Source organism: Triturus cristatus, chromosome 11 (assembly GCF_964204655.1).
Source record: "Triturus cristatus chromosome 11, aTriCri1.1, whole genome shotgun sequence".
Taxonomy (NCBI): Eukaryota; Metazoa; Chordata; class Amphibia; order Caudata; family Salamandridae; genus Triturus; species Triturus cristatus.
The window spans coordinates 354,658,182-354,676,771 of NC_140594.1; the positions used below are offsets into that span (position 1 = coordinate 354,658,182).

General features: G+C 41.7%; 1 protein-coding gene across 1 annotated transcript in view; it reads left to right on the forward strand.

Moving 5' to 3' along the window:
• CCDC60 (coiled-coil domain containing 60) overlaps positions 1–6,832 on the forward strand; it is a 639,895-nt gene extending 633,063 nt beyond the window's left edge. The window contains exon 14 of the mRNA XM_085633209.1: positions 6,513–6,832. Within this exon, the coding sequence (XP_085489335.1) occupies positions 6,513–6,575 (63 nt within the window). The 3' untranslated portion in view covers positions 6,576–6,832. The remainder of the gene's footprint in view (positions 1–6,512) is intronic.
• The last annotated feature ends 11,758 nt before the right edge of the window (positions 6,833–18,590 follow it).

Sequence of the window (18,590 nt, forward strand, 5' to 3'; positions counted from 1 at the left end):
AAATTACCTCCAATGATGACGGGTCGTCCTGATTGGGACCATAGTACCCCACAAGAGTAATCTGAGTACCCGAAATGGAGAGAGAAGCAATAACCCATCTACCTGCAGGATCAACTTTAAAATCTAACAACCTAGCCCTGAGATATTTTTTGAAAATAAGGAATACCCCCCTACAGGTCAAAGACTGGGAAGTAGAAATTGCAAAGTCGATCCACTTATTCCCTTTAACTAACGCATCCATTTCATCCTGAATCAAGTGCGTCTCCTGCAGTATAATGACCTGTGCCTCTGAGTCTCTAAGGTATTGTAGTATTTTCCTAGCCCTAGCTTTGGTACGCAGGCCGTTCACATTCCAAGATATTATCTTTAGACTAGCCATAGCCATAAAAGCTTGTCCTGATGACTGACCCTAGGAACACCAAACCTTGCATGGAGGCCTAGGACCTCATTTATCTGACCTGAGCTTATAACAAACAGCAGCATATCTAAGGTTATCATACTCCAAGCGAAGTACAATAGAATGCTAAGATGGCACATGACGAGTTTTATAACCATTTTACCCCGTGACCCTCCCAACCCCCCTTCCTCCCCTTCCTCTCCACACCCTCCCTCCCATGGAGAACCCGTGGTGTATCTAACCGGATCAAGTCCAGCAGATGGCACCCCTATCTCAAGCTCCCGTGCTCCCCACCAATCCCTGAACCGAGTTTCCCTCCAAAGTGTTCAACGAAAGTGTATAAAAATTAAATGAGAAAAAAAAAGAAGTAGGAAGGGGTCATAGACATATATGTGTATCTATTTCATTGCCCATTCCCCCTCTTTTCCACCCCTCCTTTCTTAGATTTATATATATATATTTTTTTCTCTTTTTTTTGTTTTCTTCTTTTTTCTCTTTCCTTCCCTTCCCCTCTCCCTTTCTTGCTTCTTATTTTCTTTTTTCCTTTTCATTTTTCTTTTTCTTTCCTTCCACCTCCTTTTTTTTTTTAATCAGAAATTATTATTATTATTTCTTTCTCAAATACCTGCAATTACGGAATTATACCTAGCACTCAGAATCATTCCTTCCTTAATCTGTAAATTACAAGACATACATTTTAACCCGCTGTCTTATTGCCCAATTCTAAAAGGAGCTCATCAGCAGCTTGCACAGTACTTATATTAGACATCTTATTGTTGAACATCACCCTCAAGGCGGCAGGAAACACCAACTGGGCAGTTGCTCCCAACTTTCTAAATGCATCAAGCCGCCTGCCAAACTCCCACTGTTTCTCTAACGTAACTCTAGAAAGATCGGACCTAATAAGAAAAGTAAATCCCTTTCCAGGAAGAGATTTTTGTTTTAAGGCTAAGTTGAGAATCCGCTCTTTAAGGGCGTAGGTATGGAAATTGACAAGGATTTTGCGAGGCTTAGATCTTTGTTGGTTTCTCCTAAACAGGTCCCTATGGACTCTTTGAATGTCGATGGTCAGTTCCTCTGAAGTTTGATCTAGACACAACGACTCCTTCAATAATTGCACCACATAGATTTTAACATCAGAACCTTCGGAGCCCTCCGGTACATTAAGTATGCGGATATTAGATCTTCTGGCATTGTTCTCTAACACCTCCATCCTGTCTAGTAGGGCCTGATCCTCCTTCCGCAACTTAACAATATCCTCCTCAGCTTTATCTAAGTGCATAGACATCACAGCGACTGTCTCTTCTAACTCTCCCGTCCTGAAGGTTAGCCCATCGATCTTTTTGTCTAGGGATTCACAATGGTTGCGGATGTCCATCTGGGTGGCAGAAGATTCTTCAAACCCTTTTTTAATATCTCGGGATAGGGACGAAAACATTGCTAGTAAGGAGGCCGCAGAAACTGTGCCCTCTGTATCAGGGTTAGATGTAGAGGCTTGCTGCTGGTCCAAATGTAGGGGAACTTCCAACTCTTCTCTAATTGACTCAACGCCAACAGATTCTAGTTGGGCTCCACTCCCCGGTGGTTCGCGTATTAACCGACCAGACAAGCCACTGGACAATAGATCTCCCTTGGATGGAACCAACTCCACCGTAGAGGAAACATACACCGAAGTGGACAATACCCCTGAGGGGGGACAAGAGGCAGGAATGGAGTCTGAGACTGAAGTTGGAACATCCATGACGTCCAGAATGTCGGGAACAGGTATTTCTACAGCCCCTGAATCCATTACTGACAGGGAGGCAGACATGTCCTGCGCGTCTTTTAAACAGAGCACCTGTGGTATTACTTTAAAGTAGGAGAGCAGGGACGGAGTTATCTTAGTACCCAGATCCGCATTCAGATCCCTTTTAAGTTTAGCCTTACGTCTGGTTCCGTTTGCTCTTATACCCTTTGATTTTACTTCTGCAGACAGATAGGAAGAGGCTTTCTTACCTTCAAAAGGTGAAGATCCACTTTCCACCAATTCAACCAGATTTACCTCACATGGAGCAGTAAGAGTGGGCTCCTTCCCCGGTGCCTTTGTAGGCACCCTGCCTCTTCTGCGAGCCCCTCTGCCCTTAGTTTGGAGAGACCGCAGGTGTGGCTGCGAATACTCCTCTTCAAACTCCTCCAAAATCTCCTCCACACAACTTCCCGTTTGCTTCGTGCCCGTAGGACACTGAGCAGCCACTTTACCCTCCACTGAATCAAACTCGAAGTTATGAGCCTGGGATTTAACTAAAGCGCTACATACGGTAAGCGCCAGACAGCGTGCCTTCCTCCCCCGTCGCAGCTCCAGTGCGGCCACGGACCACAGCCAGAAAACGGCCGGTGCTTCGTTCTGTATTCCTCCGTAGTTCGAGCTTCGTTTAGGACCAATAACGCTCACAGCTCTCCAGCCGCCTCCATCACCGAGGCCGCCCGAAGCTCCCATCATAGAGAGGGAGGACAGACAGCCACGTCAGGCTCTATCGATCACCAGATACGTAGGAGGAATGCTCGTTTCCTTTCTTCAGATAATTTTTTTGAAAAGGCCTAAAACTCGGTTTTAAGAAGGTATAGGCTTAAACGTAAAAAGATTTTCGGGGATTCTCAGTACGCGGAAGTTACTCGTGTTACTCAGGGTTCAGGCATTTAGGCAAAGAACAACGGGAGCTTAGTCCCGGAGCACCGCAGCAAGTCAGCCGACTGCCGCCATGTTCTCCTCCACACACACGTCCCTTTTGCCCAAAGAAAGAATTTTTAATATTTCTACATCTTGCCACATATGGAATAGAAGGAGCAAGTCCCACAATGTTGTGTAGGTGGCCTCCATATCATTGTTAGTCTCAAAAATTTCATCTATAAATAGATGTTTTGGAACTGAACAAGAGACCTGAAAGTGGGTGGTGGAGCAATGAGAGAGAAGCAAGGGATGCAGTTATCTTTCTCTGTTGGATCTCCATCTGGCCATTTGTCATCCAAGATCTGGCACCCTCGCACTTCCAACCAACAGAGGTTATTTGCAGCACAATCATAATGTGATAGAAAGATTCCAACCTTTCTGAAATTATGATGCTTGGATGAAAATAAGATCAAACTTAGCAAACATCTTGATTTGCATGTGACAGATTGAGATTCTTTTTAAATTTGAAGCCTGCGAGCGGCTTCATAATTTCTATCACAGCAGAACCTCTGAATAAAGCAAGGCAACCAGGAACTGCAATTAGAAGATGGTCGTGCAATGGATTTCATTTGGGGGAGCTGGGACAATGGGCAGCCATGTTGTGTTCCCTCGAAGAATCCTCCTGACTCTTCAATGTCGCAGCGAATTGATGGCAAAGGGTTCGATTGTTAAAAGAGGGACTATGCCATTTTCCTTCTGTTTCTTTCATGAGCCCATGTATCACACCTGGTTCATTGTCCTCAACTGTACCAATGTGCCATTAATGTTGCATTATTCCCATTTACGTATTTGCTTCTTTGGGTTGCATCACGGCCACACTTTTCACATGCCTTCTCAACTAACCATTTGGGGGCATATTTACAAGAGCCATATCTCCGCATTTTTGGCTTTTAAAGCCAAAACAGCGGAGATAAAAATATTGCCCTATTTACAAGAGGGTGATAACATGCATTAGCGCATGTTAGCACCCTTTTACCCGACGCGTCCCTTTGCATCTCTAATGGAAAACATCGCTATCGCTGGGAAATTATCGCCATTGCGCTATGCGTTGTTAATACAACGCTAGCATGACGATAATTTCCTGCGATAACATTTTTCTCACTAGGAGCGGCCAGCGATAATTATCGCTGCCGCTTGTTAATATACCCCTTGGTATTTAACATATTTCAGACCCTCCTTCTGATGTTACTTCTCTCCCTTCCTACTATCCGAGTTATCGTTTCCTCAGCCACTCCTCAATCATTCTATCTGCATTCACTGTTTCCCATCCATGATAACCTATACACACTTGTACATATTCTGCTTCCTTATACCTGTTCTGTTCGAACTGATAAACCTTTCATACCATGGGAACAGATGGGTTCTGCATAGAAGTTATAAAAAAAAAGAGATGGGCTATAAATTAGAGCTTTTATTTTGTAACCCCCAGCATCTAATTCCATCTTTTAAGTGTGGTAGAAAACATCTGTTTTCTTGAAACAGAGCACTATGTCCCAGCCCTGTTTGATTAATTCAAATCTGTGATATTCTGAAAATCAAACACTTTCAAGGAAGGAAAATTCCATCCTAGGGATTTTGTTTGTTCAATCCTTGTGTGGTTCTGTACTATGATTTTCACTTTCATCCAAGTTACAGACACACTGGTAAAATCTTTGAGTATGTCTAAGGTTACTGGAGTTATGGACCTAAATGTATTAAAATGGAATAACAAATCCCTAAAATAGTGAATGTCTGTGACTCACATTGGGACAGCTCGCAAAGCAAGGGTTCAATACCAGGTCATAACTAGTGCTGTTCTCACAATTCTATATCTAGCTAAAATGGCAAATAGTGAATTATCACGTTGTCAAGAGATGGTGACATCACAAAAATACTCAGTCGCATGTTCAGCTTTACAGACTTACAAACAAAAATCAGTAAAGCCGAAACAATCCTAAAGATGGAGAGAGCCAGAGAAATAGGAAAAGGAGTGTATCTGACATATAGCTTAATATCCTCGTTGGGAGAAGGTGTAACTGATCCTGACATATTGTTTAGAAAGATAGCCTTTACACCGTGGTGCCAGCAAATAAAGTTAAAATACAGGACTTAATATCATATTCTCCTCATATTACCTCCATATCATTACCAAAAATCCAAAGTGAAACATACCAAAGATCTTCACGAGTGAGTTTTAGTAGTTAAAGGTCAAGTGTGTCAATCAATTAGAATTAAGTGTAGGGTGGAATAAGTAAAAATGCAACTAAAACAGGCATGGGCCATATTACATATAAGGCGCACTGTCATTGTTTGTGCCACAGCGCACCTGTAAGCAGGTGCGCCAGGTGCAAACTGGTACAATGCACCTTCAGTAAAATACGAAGGGGCAGATTCAAAGCCACTCCGTGTTTCTATGTGCAGGTAGGAAGTCTGTGCTTTAAAGAGGGGTTAGAGATTCACCTGCAGGTGGGCGCACTGATTGACTGCACCAGCCTGTAGTGAGATGTCTGCAGGGTTCATGGGACCACCTTCCCCCCCTTCAGATGTCTGCCCCCAGTGAGCCCACTGACAGTGCACCACCTTTTTGTGGTGCGCTTGCAATACACTTCCTAAGGGCATGTTTATCTCTGCACATGCATTCGTAATACGCACAATCGATGAGTCAAATTGATTCCCTCATTTGCATGGGGCCACGCCCTCATGCAAGTGAGGGAATACCACTGAAGACCTTTCTGGTGGTACAGTGCTATCAGTATTGCAGAAGACTGCACAAGTGTCTGCAGCCCATTCTGTAATACCATAGTGCCTCGGGGGTGCAAAAAGCGGTTGCACACACCCGTTGCATCCCCTGGGCACTATCTGTAATACGTGCCCTGAAATTCAGTGCTAGACCAAAAATGTTTGTTTTCTGTATGAAGTGTCTCCCAAAGTGGAAATTAGTTACGTTGTTTCTAAATGGAAGATATAGATGTTATCAAATATGGTAGTCAACTAGAGATGTAGCTTTCCTTTTAGCTACTACTGATCTATCAAGACAAAATCTTATAAAGGAAAATAAGCATGAAGCGGGTAAAAGGTACTCTAAGAGGCATTTATATTGTTACTACGTTAAATGGTTTGTCAACATCAGTGTATTAGCGCTTCTATAATGATAAGTGAGGGCACGATAAGTGAGGGCTCATCAAATAACTGGTCAAAATTAATCTGATATAAAATTATGAGGTTGGCTCTAAATTAAATTCTAGGTAGTTTATCTATTGACACTTCTATAACATAATTCGCAATATAGTGTGTTCACTTTCTACTATGTCAATGTGGTTTCTATGTTGCCGTTAATTGCTTGTCAAATTTCTACATCTGGATCAGAAAAAAAGCACGTAAATTTCAATAATGCAATATTAGATATATTAAAACCTGTTTGTCATACAGATTAAACACAGACATAATGTGTTGAAAATGATATGCGTCAAGAGAAGAGGATTGCCGTGGTAGTATTTGGACTAACCTCAGAAAATGCCAAAGTTGTGTCACTAAGTTTGAAACCAATTACCACGTTCAATTGTAAGCTATATGATGAAGTGTTTATCTGTCCGATATAAAAAATAAGTGTCAAATGATATTCTGAATATTTGAACTGGGCCATATGTAAGTGATATTATAAAAACATACTTGTAATGCAGCAAGTACGATTATTGGTAGTAATGCAGTTCAAGGATATGTCTGTCTCCTTCAATCATTATATCAGCTTAAGTAAATGGTTCCGTTGTCTCATTCGGAAATAAAAGGATTTGTGTTAGTAATATGATTCAACTGATTCTATGTCACAATTAGAGAATTATTTTGCAATAGTTACCAGTTAATAATTACTATTTATAATAGCTATTAAGAATCTAATTCAATGATGAAGTCAGATTTTTAATACATTTTTATGAAAAGTAACTTTTAGAAAACTACTCTTTACCTGCGAGAGCGTTGGGACGACTAATGAGCATTAGCATCTGCAAACTCCCAGCCTGTGCTCAGCCCTGAATGGGGTGATAACAAGGTGTTACATTGCTCTCAGGAGCTGTATAATGATTGACCTGAATGGACAGTGATGACACCTCTAAGTTATGCTCTTGAAAGGAAGAAAACAGGATGTCAGGACAATTCATGCATATCACCTGTCCAGTGCTGTAGGTTTCAGCTTTGTCCTACCAGCCTTCTGTCACCTAGTTTACTGTGGGCACAGGACCTGCCTCAAACTTGATTTTAGTGTTAGCTGTGGGTGGACACTAGTAATTACAATAGTGCACTCCCCTGAATACCCACACAGCTCAGAGCCCAAGTTTAGTGTGCCTGCAGACTTTCACCATCTTGACAATGCCCTCACACATTGCATTTTGGACCTGTTAGCAGTAAGGAGAAGAGGAACTACTGAAAAGGTTGTTAGGAGTGCCCCCAGGAACTTTTACCCCATTGATAAGGGAGTGTTCAGGGATCATCTCCATCTACTAGCCAGTTCCAGACATGTTCGGGAGTCATCCTCACCCACTAGCTAGTGCCAGTCATAAATGTAGCACCATCAGAACATTTTCTAGACCTGATGAAGATTGGAAAAGGACTATATCTGCTGTACCCGAGAGGAACCCTGAAAAACTGGACCTGCTCTCTCTTGTATCCAAGACAAAAAAGTGGATTCTAGGAGTCAATTGGCTAACCTTCCAAGTAGCTCCAGGGCCACAACAAGCTTCATGCACCCTTATGTCTAAAGTGCCCAGCTGATCAGTGGCAACTGGATTTGGGCTGTTGTTTGCTTTTGGCCTTTGCCTGTTAGCCTGAAAGATTCTAAGTACCAGAAGTGAACTTCTGTGGTTGTTTGGGCACCAGAAGCAGGCTAGGAAACTTTAAGGTTATTGGCTATCATAGGAGGTTTGAGCTTTATGTTGCTATTGCTACGTAGAACATTTTTGATTGCACCTATTGAATCTTTGACACTTTGGTGTCAATTTGTCCAGAAAATGTTACTCTATTATTCTAGTTTTGTTTGAGATTTTTATTGCTCAGTTTTTTGGCTTTATTACTGAATTGGTACTGCATAGATGCTTCACACATTGCCATAAGTTAGGCCTGTCTACTCTGCCACCAGGATTTTGAGCTTAGGTTAATTTAGTGACTCTAAGGGTTTACCCTAACAAGATCTTCAGCATTTGCTGCTGCAGTCACCACTCACCTTTGAGCAATAATAGCGGCTGCTTCTTGTTTTTATTTTCAGCGCGCCATGCACGCTTTTACTTTCACAATGCCGACCCACACACACCTCTCGTGGGATGCTGCCCTTGAGCATTGCGGCCGCTTCTTATTGACATAAGGTGCCATACCCATGCCTGCTTTAGAGGGAAACATGCCTAGTATGCTTGCTTTGCCATAGAGCCCTGATGCGTTGTGTAATTGCCCCAAGCATTCCTACTCTTTAGCCCTTTTCCTTCACATTTCTTGCCAGCTAGAAACTGCCCTAAGCATGGGCTCATGTTACACTCCCCTCCCTCAAACGACAGCCAGACAACTTGCTAATTACAAGACCAGCATGCGATTAGCAGACATCGTAGTGGGCTACCCTGGACAAGGCATAGGACCTGGACACGCACGAGGCGCAAACCCCATCATTAAGCAGCCTCTCTCCTTTCACTCGGCACAAAGGCGAGGCACCATGCTCCCAGGAGCAGGGCAGCGGCCTTGCCTGTAAACTACTCCCTGTCCAGGAACAGGTAGACATTACATTATAAATACTTCCTTGAAGCTCCTGACATGGGCAGCTAATTTCAGGTGTTGCTTTTCAACTGCAAATGTCATGTTCTCGGCCTGAGATTAGGCCTCCTAGCTGCAGTTGTAGGCATGAAAACCATGTCGGCTTCCTAACTGCACATGTGCTACAGCTGTATACAGTACCTATCGAAAGCCAGGCTTCTTCACTGCAGATGGGGACCTGCTGTATGACGTCAGCTGCAAACAGCTCATTTCAAATGGTGGCTCTTTCGTTGCATATTGACATCTTCTGTAGGTACACTGCCAGTCCCAAGCTGTACGTTTGTCAAGTTTGTGAGACCGAAAATAGGATTTGTTAGGTTTTAAAACTACTAATTAGCATATGCATGACATCACTGAAAATTACACTTGTTGGTCAGAAGATGTCATAACATGAATTCACTCTATGTTTTCATTTAACTCAATATGTCTGCCCAAAACTTACCCCAAAACAGATACAGGGGAGAGGATGTGGCGTAACTACCAGAGCTGTCAACTTTGGAGCTGGGGAACCTGGTTCGCATCTCGGCGTTGACTCAACATCCTGTGATTCTGGGCAAATCACTTAATCTCCCTGTGCCTACCAAACATAATATGCCCTTGTGTAACGTAACTGGTGCTCATGTAAAGCACTCCAGGTTGAGTTTTCGAAAAAAAGTAAAACAGTAGTGTTGGCAAGCATGGCGCTGCATCACATGCACCTGCAGACACGAACGTGTTAGGCCTCATATGGTATTGTAATGTAATTGCATTTATATAGCGCTCACTACCCCTGACGAGGCATCAATGCGCTTTTTCGGCGAGTAGCATGCTACTCCCGAACTCAGAAAGGATTGGTGGTGAATTAGTATAGTGAAATATGAAAATGATTTCAGTGGTTTATATGTTAGTCAGTTATTTGGATTGAGAAGGATAGTGGCAGGATAGAAGAGTGAAAAAGGTTTGCATTTTTTCTAGAGCTTGCTACCCCTGGTGAGGTGTTGAAGCGCTTTTTCGGCAAGTAGCACGCTACTCCGGAACCCATAAAGGATATATGGTGAATTAGTATAGTGAAATAGGAAATCAATTTGAGTGGTGGGCATGATAATCTGTTATTTGGATTGAAAAGGATATTTGAGGGATAGAATAGGGAAGGATTTAGAAATCCTTTTTTTGTTTTGGAGCTCATAGCAGTAGGAGAAGGCTTGAGATGAGTAAAAGGGAGGTGGAGGGGGAAGAATCAGAGGGAAGGGTTTAGAAAGGCTTGTTTTCAGGGATCAGAATTGTAAAAGAGTTATGAGATGATGCAAGGAGGGGTAGAGTAGGGAAAAGTCTAAAAAGGGATATTTTGGGGATCATAGTGGTGGTATGGGGTTTTTAGGTGAGTCAGAGGGTTGAGATACAGGATATATTGAGAGCAGTATAGGGTGAGAAATAGGGTAGTGCATTGGATATGCTGAATTAGACGAAAAGTAATAAGTATATAGATCAATAAGTACATGGAATGTATATAGATGCCTAAAGGAAGGTAGTATATGGAGATTAAAGATGCATCAAATAAACTCCGGCTTTCAAGTGTTGTTGTACTTTAGATTAATTTTATTTTTTTACATAATTTTTTTTAAATTCAATATTGAAGCAATTGTAGATAGTTATGATAAAAGAATGATTTATTTATACAGTCACTTATATACATGTTAAAAACATAGAATAATGTAACTATCAGTAATATGTACATTTGTTAAGAAGAACTAATGAATATCTATATTTTCAATACCATAATTATTCTACATGTTTATACAAAGCAATACACATATATAGGTACATATCTATAAGACAAATAAATGCTTATATACAGAGGGATATGCCACCCATGTTTTGTTTCTTGTACATTTGGATTTCGAGGCGAGGTGCCACTCTAGAGCCGAGGTTTCTTTGTTGAATGTGTTTGGTGATTTTATTCCTGATGAAGAGCGGTCCTGTTACATGTATCGCTTTCAGCTGGAACGTGGATCTTCTGGCTACTGGTAACCAATGCAGGGTTTTCAAGGCAGGGGAGATGTGGTCTTGCGGTTTTACATGTAAGAGTAGTCTGGCAGCTGAGTTCTGAATCTATTGTAGTCTTTTCATGGTCGTTAAAAGTGATTTGTGGTAGAGGTTATTGGCGCAATCGAGTTTGGACAGAACAAGGGAAATGGTAGCCTGGACCTTGTGTGGAAATCCCAAATGAGGGGAGATTCTTCGCAGAGTTTATATCTTAATGAAGCTTGATCTTGCTTTTTTTTGATTTGTTCATTCATTGATAGCTTGGAGTCGATGATCATTCTGAGGTTTCTTACTTCCTTCAATACTTTAGGTGTGGTTCCCAGATCATCAGGCCATGCGGCGAGCGGGTCATAATATTTCCAATCGCCACACATGAGTATTTCAGTTTTGGAAGCAATCAATTTGAGATGGCTCCATGTCATCCAATGGTCCACGGCTCTGAGACAACTGAAAATTGGTGAGTTTCCAATGTCATTGGGGCATTCCAGTTGAAGGATTATTTGCGTGTCATCTGCATAGGTATAGCATGTGAGGTGAAAAATGATTGATCAGTTCCAGTAATGACTTCATGTAGATGTTGAAAAGCATGGGTGAGATGATGGAGCCTTGAGGGACCCCTGCTTCAGTGAAGTACTGTTTGGATGAGAAAGGGGGGTATGGATGACATTAGTTCTGTTACCAAGGTAGGGTGTGATCCAGTCTAGAACAGTCCCCTCTATGCCAGCTTCGTAGAGACTTTGTATCAGAGTGTCATGGTCAACCGCATCAAAGGCAACCAAGATGTCCAAGAGAAGTAGTGCAGCAACCCAGTTGAGGTCAACTGTGTTCTTCAGGTCCTCCCAGATGGCAAGGAGGGCAAAGTCTGTGCCACTTCCTGGATGGAATCCCGTTTGGAAGTCTGAAAGTATGGCATTATCTGCAATAAATAGTGACAGCAGGATGAATGCTGCTCTATCAGTTTGCCTAGGAAAAGTCCATTTGTTATCGGTCTGTAGGTGTCAGGGTTCAGCAGGTCCAAGCTTGTTTTAATCAGTAATGGGCGTATGTATGACTTTTTGTGTTCTTCAGGAAATATTCTGGTAGTTAAGGAATTGTTGATGATTTGGAAGGTCTGCCGGCAGGCCTGCTTGGTTTGACCAGGTCCATAAATTCCTTGTGTGAAATGTGTTGGAAGAAACGTAGAGGCTGGGTTAGAGTAGTTTTGGATTGTTGTTTTGGAGAAGGGTCAGCGCTGGTGTTTTGTCTTTGTTTTAAGTATGAGTCCAACATGTCTGCTTTGACCGTGTAATGATTTGTCAGTATGTGTGGTGATGCAGATACAGGTTTCCCGATACGTGAGGAAGGACCACTAGTAAGTACACTTACCCTGATCTTACTAGCATTGTCTAAGGCAGCACTACTGTGTTACGATACCGCTCATTGTTGTCTACCCCCCCTTTTCATATGTAGCCTCACTCCGCAGTACGGCTGACGGAGTCCATCTTCGTTTCGGGGAGGGTAGGCTTGTATTTCGTTATTCCGCATGGATGTATTTTAGCATGGGATTACAATATATACCATGGTTTCCACTCTGTATTCCTCCCCACACACTATATATATTATTGATTATATAATTTGTTTATATACGCATCAGCTGCACTGCTTTTCTGCCTTCAGCACACCGGTTGGCTTTCTCGCCTCCTCTCCCCTTAGGGGTAGGCGTCGCTACCATGACAATATCTAGTCATAGGTGAACCGGCATTTTAATACGCCCGGGTTCCCCTTTCTGATATTGTTCCATTTGGTTTTTACAAACCAGGCTCGTTAAAGCAACCGCTACCATCTGGTACGTCCACTCGGCATACGGTCCTACACCTGAGCGCTGCACCATTTCTATAGCGCTCACCACCATTTCCGATCTCACGTGCACTTTAAAAACATTTTTGACCCCTATGCTACCACTACTTTGCAGCGGCATAGGACTCTGTCAGAAACTATGATCACAACTGCACCCTCTAGCATTTGCGTGTGTTCACCTGCAGCACCAGCATCGTGACGCATGACAATAGGGGAGTGTGCATGTCCACTGAATTTTTCATGCACACGGTACTCGGGCACATAATTGTGCGCTCGTCAATCCATTTTTGTAAACCAGTACCATATAGATTTGATATGTTACTATGTTTCTTGTCTTTTGTTCTTGTTTTATTATTATTTTTGTCTCCTTTTAGACTTTGGACAGGACTTACTTATAATAACGTGTCCCAAGACATTACTTGTCAAGTGCACCTGACTATAGGTTATGTATGGGAATATAGGGTGTATTTCCCTGATTCCCCTTTTTTCAGTTTTCTATATGGTCCTGATGAAGCGCTCTTGGATCCACTAGGGACCACCTCACAGCGCGAAACATGTCGACCCTTTTCTAAACACTCTAGATATACACTACACGGGTTGAGAGAAGTGGGACTCTATTTGGTCTTGTTTCCCCTCTCAAAGTGGCACTACGGTGCATCTCCATCCCCGTGAATTTTTTACTCTGAACCAGGGGACCTCTGAATAAACTATTAGGCCCTCCTGGCTCATTTTTAACTTGCACTCACTATCACCCACATACCCTCATACACAAATGTGGCAACTCCTGAAAAGATCTCCGTCAGAGAGCCCCTGAACAGGGCCCGTGACGGACTGCAGCGCCACCCCCACGAGGCGCAATTTGCCCAATGATGATGCTTTACACTCGCAAGGGTGTTTGAGGGCACCACGAATCATACATAGGAGTACTTTCTCTCCTCTTTGCATACTCACCTATCCTATGGAGACATTCCCTGTAATTTACAGCCTATCTGCTTGCTGTATTCCCTTTTCTTTGAAGGAACTGATACCATCCATTGTGATCATGTACTACTTTTAGGAGCATTGGTTCAGGACCTTTTTCTAATTAGCTCCTTGTCCCCCCTCTGATCTTTTATTTGATATGTTATCTTTGTAACATTTTACAAACTATATTAGCTTCAAGTCCACACCTCCAGAAAAGGGCTGGGTTAACCCTTGCAGCTGGTATCTGTTGTGATTGATAAGCAGCAAGTTCAAATCCATTCAAGGCAAACTGGGTCTTCCATCGAGGGCACAAGTTGTAACAAGCATTTGCAATGCAATAGGTCTCGCATTAGTTAAACTTTGAGCTATTGGTGTTTCAAATACTAATGTTTTTTTTTGTTTTTGTTGAAAAATACCCCAGCAGTAGCATTAGTTATAAAAGAAAATTCCACTAAGCAAGGAAAGGGTGTAGTACCTCAGGCTGTAACTGGGTGTCCTGGTGGAGTTGTAAAGGGACCTCTATTAGCCACATAAGGCATTGCACCCTTAATACAATTATAAATAAAAAAATTGCAGCTGTGCATACGTTTCCATTTGTTTTGATTGGAAGTGAGGTTTTTACCAGCTTACGTTTTATAGATGCACCTTTTAATTGAACAACACTGGTGCATGTTTAAAACGCAAGCTAACAGCTGTAATGACTGAAATAACCCACATACTTTCTAATTATCACATCAACGTCTATTAATCATAGAGAAATAATAAAGTAATAAAAGCACACAAAATCAGCTTTCTTTACCCCCATACTTAGCCTGGTTGTGGAATAGCAGCCCTGATCCTTCTTTTTCCAAAACCTGGTCTTTTGAGCTGATCTATCATATCATATTCACACAACACCTTTAGTTGTATTCTGTGTTAAATGGTACATTTCCATTCTGATGTTTAGAACCCCACAAAACATTCTTTTGTGACTCCCAATTGACATATTGCACTGTGCAACCAAGACTAACAAATACATTTTACCATAGTGTACATTTGGAAAAGTTAGCATTCACAAACATAAGGAAATCATGGCTATAACGTTTCTTATATCAGAGTATTAAACACGTAATATAATGTAATCCCTTTCTCACTGCTTTCAACCATTCTATATAAATTGTCTCTTCTCCCCCGAGTTCGTTTTAGTGATCACCCCCTCTGCTGTGTAATGGGATATGATTTATTTCTACAAATCTGAAGTCTTTCTAGTGCTGATTTAATTGTAAGCCATTTTTTGGTAAATTGGACTGAAAGAGGCTACATGTTGTTACCATTTTTACCAAGTAACGCTGGGGTACCATGAAAGTAATGAAATGTTTCATGAGATACCCTTAAGAATGACATTTATAAACAGCAGATTTAACCAATTTTTTTACAATTGTGCAGTAAAATGCACACTGTGCCCCCATGTTTTCAAAAATGATCTGAGAGGACCCGCCACACCACTGAGGACAGTCCGCTTCAGTAAGCAGTGTTTCAGTTTACCAGATTATTACAAGAATGTTCATTCTAAAGTAAGAAATGTGACATTTCTCCCAATAGTGCTGTCAAATCCATAACTGAGCTCCATCTACTTCAACATTTCTATTTGGGAAGAACATCCTTGGGATGTCATTCTTGCCCTCTCTCTGTGCTTTTCTGCTTATGATTCAAAGTATTTTATTTATCTGGCTACACCTTTACATGAATAATCCATGTCCAAGCACCTCCATTAATTGTACTTTGCACACTCCATACGCCAAATTTTGCATATGCTGCTACTAGATGGACTGTGTTTAATCATTGTGTAGTACTTCTGCTTTTTACACATGTCCTTTTAATCAGATCTTATGTTTTTAACTTGCACTTTTGTTGCTTCCTTTGTAAAAGATTTTAAATAATCATACAATAAAGGTCTTCTTCACTTCTTCACTTCACACCTTTACATGTTTTGGCTTGCACATTTTGTCAACTTTTCTATCTGTGTGATTAGAACTGCCATCAAAACACCTGGAAGTTGCCCTTTTAAAATTGATATTTATCCACATATAGTTAGTTCTTTAATTATTTATTTGTACAGTAGACCCCACGATAATTAGCTTCAGAGTGCCAAGGAAAAGACAGTGCTAGTTTGTAAGGAGGAAGGGGAGCAAACAGCAGAACAAATAAAAAAAATGAGAACTGAAGCAGCCAATAATTTTAAATGCATGCAAGTGAGGGTGCTGGTAGAAGGGCTATAAAAGACAGAAAAGAAGCCGCTTCAGATGTCTCTCAAAAGCATCCATGTTGAGCAGAGAGTTCAAGGAGAATGGAAATGCATTCCAAAGTGTCATGTCTTTTGACTCAAGCGTTTTGTGTCCGATCTCCTTGACTTTTATTGCCTATTTAATTGTGGGAGGTTGTAGAACTGGGTTATGTTTTGGTTAACAGCGGAGGTTAAATAAAGTAGTTCAGGTTCTCATTGTAGTTTACAAATGAATCATAATGCCAGTGAACTTGTGGCACTGCAGATGTATATGGTTTCTGTGAGGAGGGCAAAATATGAACCGGGCACTGTGATATGTGGGAGTTTACCGATTTTGCAGGGGGGCCAAGTAGACCTCATTATACTTATTAAGTCATGGCAGAACAGCAGATGATAAATTGGTTATTTTGTGGAGTGTAAAAAGGTAGTACATGAGGATCAATTATTGGTAGAAGATAGTTTGAATTTGTTGGTTAGAGTTTGGTGACTGGGGAAGGTGGTGGAATTGAATATGTTGGTAGAACCAACAGCTCCACTGAATTGAACTCACTATGGCTAGGTTCATAGTTATAAATACCACTTAAATACATGTGTACATACATATGTGCATACATACATATATATGGAGAAAGTCTGGCTCAGCTTTGTTGAGCCGCAACCAACCATGTTGGCTCCTTGAGGTCTATTATTCGGTCAGTGTTTTTGTGTGGAATTGATGTAAATTACAAATAACAAGCAATTAAGGGTTCCCTTAAATCAAAACCAATGACCTTTTAATGTACAAGCAACACAACCATAACGAGGGCCCTGGTGAGGATCACTTAACATTCTACGGCCCTGGCAGCGTTTGGGTAGGTCTACTGACAACCTCGCGGTTGGATACACGACAGTGGAATTACCAGGTGTCTTACCTGCCGAGTCGATGGTGTGAGTCACCAACTTATTTTGGGTTGGCCAATACAAACTACAGGTGCCACATCTGAGGTGCTTTTTGTGGTTTATCAAGGTTATTAGACTAGAAGACCACATAAGTGTAGATAGACTGTTTCTAGGTCCTGACAAATTGCCGTTAGATTGTATGACATTAAGGCAAGAAACATGTTGACCACATTATAGAGCGCAGTATCCTGACACATCATATCAGGTGTGCACCACATTGACTTTTTAACCAGGTTGGAAGCCATATTAATTAAACCTTTCTTGTCTGGACTTCCACTTCCTGTTTTAACCCTTCACAGTCCACTGACCCTCACTTCATGCATCTACACCTAGAGGCCCCTTACACATAGGACCTGATACCCAAAGAGACTTACGGTTCGTAAAGTTACAAGTGCGGGGTCTCCGCACTCATGATGAAGTCTCCATGCTTGTGGCGGAATCTCCGCACAGCACACTCCCTGCAGTGGGCAGTGTGGAGATTCCGCAACAAGTGCGAATCCTCAACCACGAGTGTGGGGACTCCGCACTCATAACTTTACGAATCATAAATACCTCTGTGAATCGGGCCCTGAGATGTACATGTACATTCTACAATAAAGAGTTAGTTTTTACATAGTATTTTATTTAAAAAAAATATTGTAGCCAAAGAACAATATTTGTTTCCATTTGGGTCCCATGATTACTTGAGGATGTTCCATACCTGATATTAGCTCCCACCCCCGTTAGGGATGTGATGTATTTTAGATGTGGAAACACCTCCCGTTGGCGTGCAATGGGTAATCTGTGGTATTATAGCTGCCTTATTGGCAATGACTACTTCATTCCATTCTCACACTGCATATTTCAATAAAAGCCATGGGCTTAAGGCACCTGAGCGTTGGCTAGTTTTGGCCCAAAATTCTCCAAGCGCTGCATCGATGGATATTGCCAAGCATCTGTTAAATGCAAAATGGCGAAACCAGAAAACATTTAATGGTTTTAAAAACATGAGTAAAGGTACATAGCCTGATGCAAGGATCAAAGATGCTCGCACACTCTCGTCAATGAAGAACACTTGCCACCTGATTGTCCTCACTGTACATTTTACAATGGTCCTTTTCATCTCCTCCAGGGCAGCCTGCCTGGCAGCTCTGTTTCCTATACTTAGATTCAGACAATCCTTCTCTTTCATCAGCGATAACTGATAATAGGTTAGGTTGTAAGTCATAGGCGTTATGCATGGCTCAGCTTCCTCCTTTTCAATGGTATTTTAGTTTCCTTATTAACAAAGAAGACTATTCACATTTGTGACGTGTAGTTCTCTCGAGCCAGGAGACGATTACACAGAGTAACAGGGTGCTTGTCTGACCTTAAGGGCTGTCGAAAGAATTCATGGAGAAAGGAGTATTCATTTATGTACTTTTATAAGTCTTTGTGAACTTTCAACTCCCTAATACTAGAAGTGGAAAAGGGGCACAGTGCCTTCCGTCTGTACTCCTTGTATAGTAATAGCTCCTGAATATTTCAGTTTTCCCATCTTATTCGCATTTTAGATAATATAGGCTAAATCACAAAGGCATGTAAGAGTAAGTAAACGAGTCCTGCAGTATTACTACTTTACAAACTCTAAAATGCCTTTGCAAATCGGCATCTTTAAGAGGAAGAAATGTATGCTGGTCTTTCTACGCTTACTTTGTGTTTAAGGCAGACAAACCAAT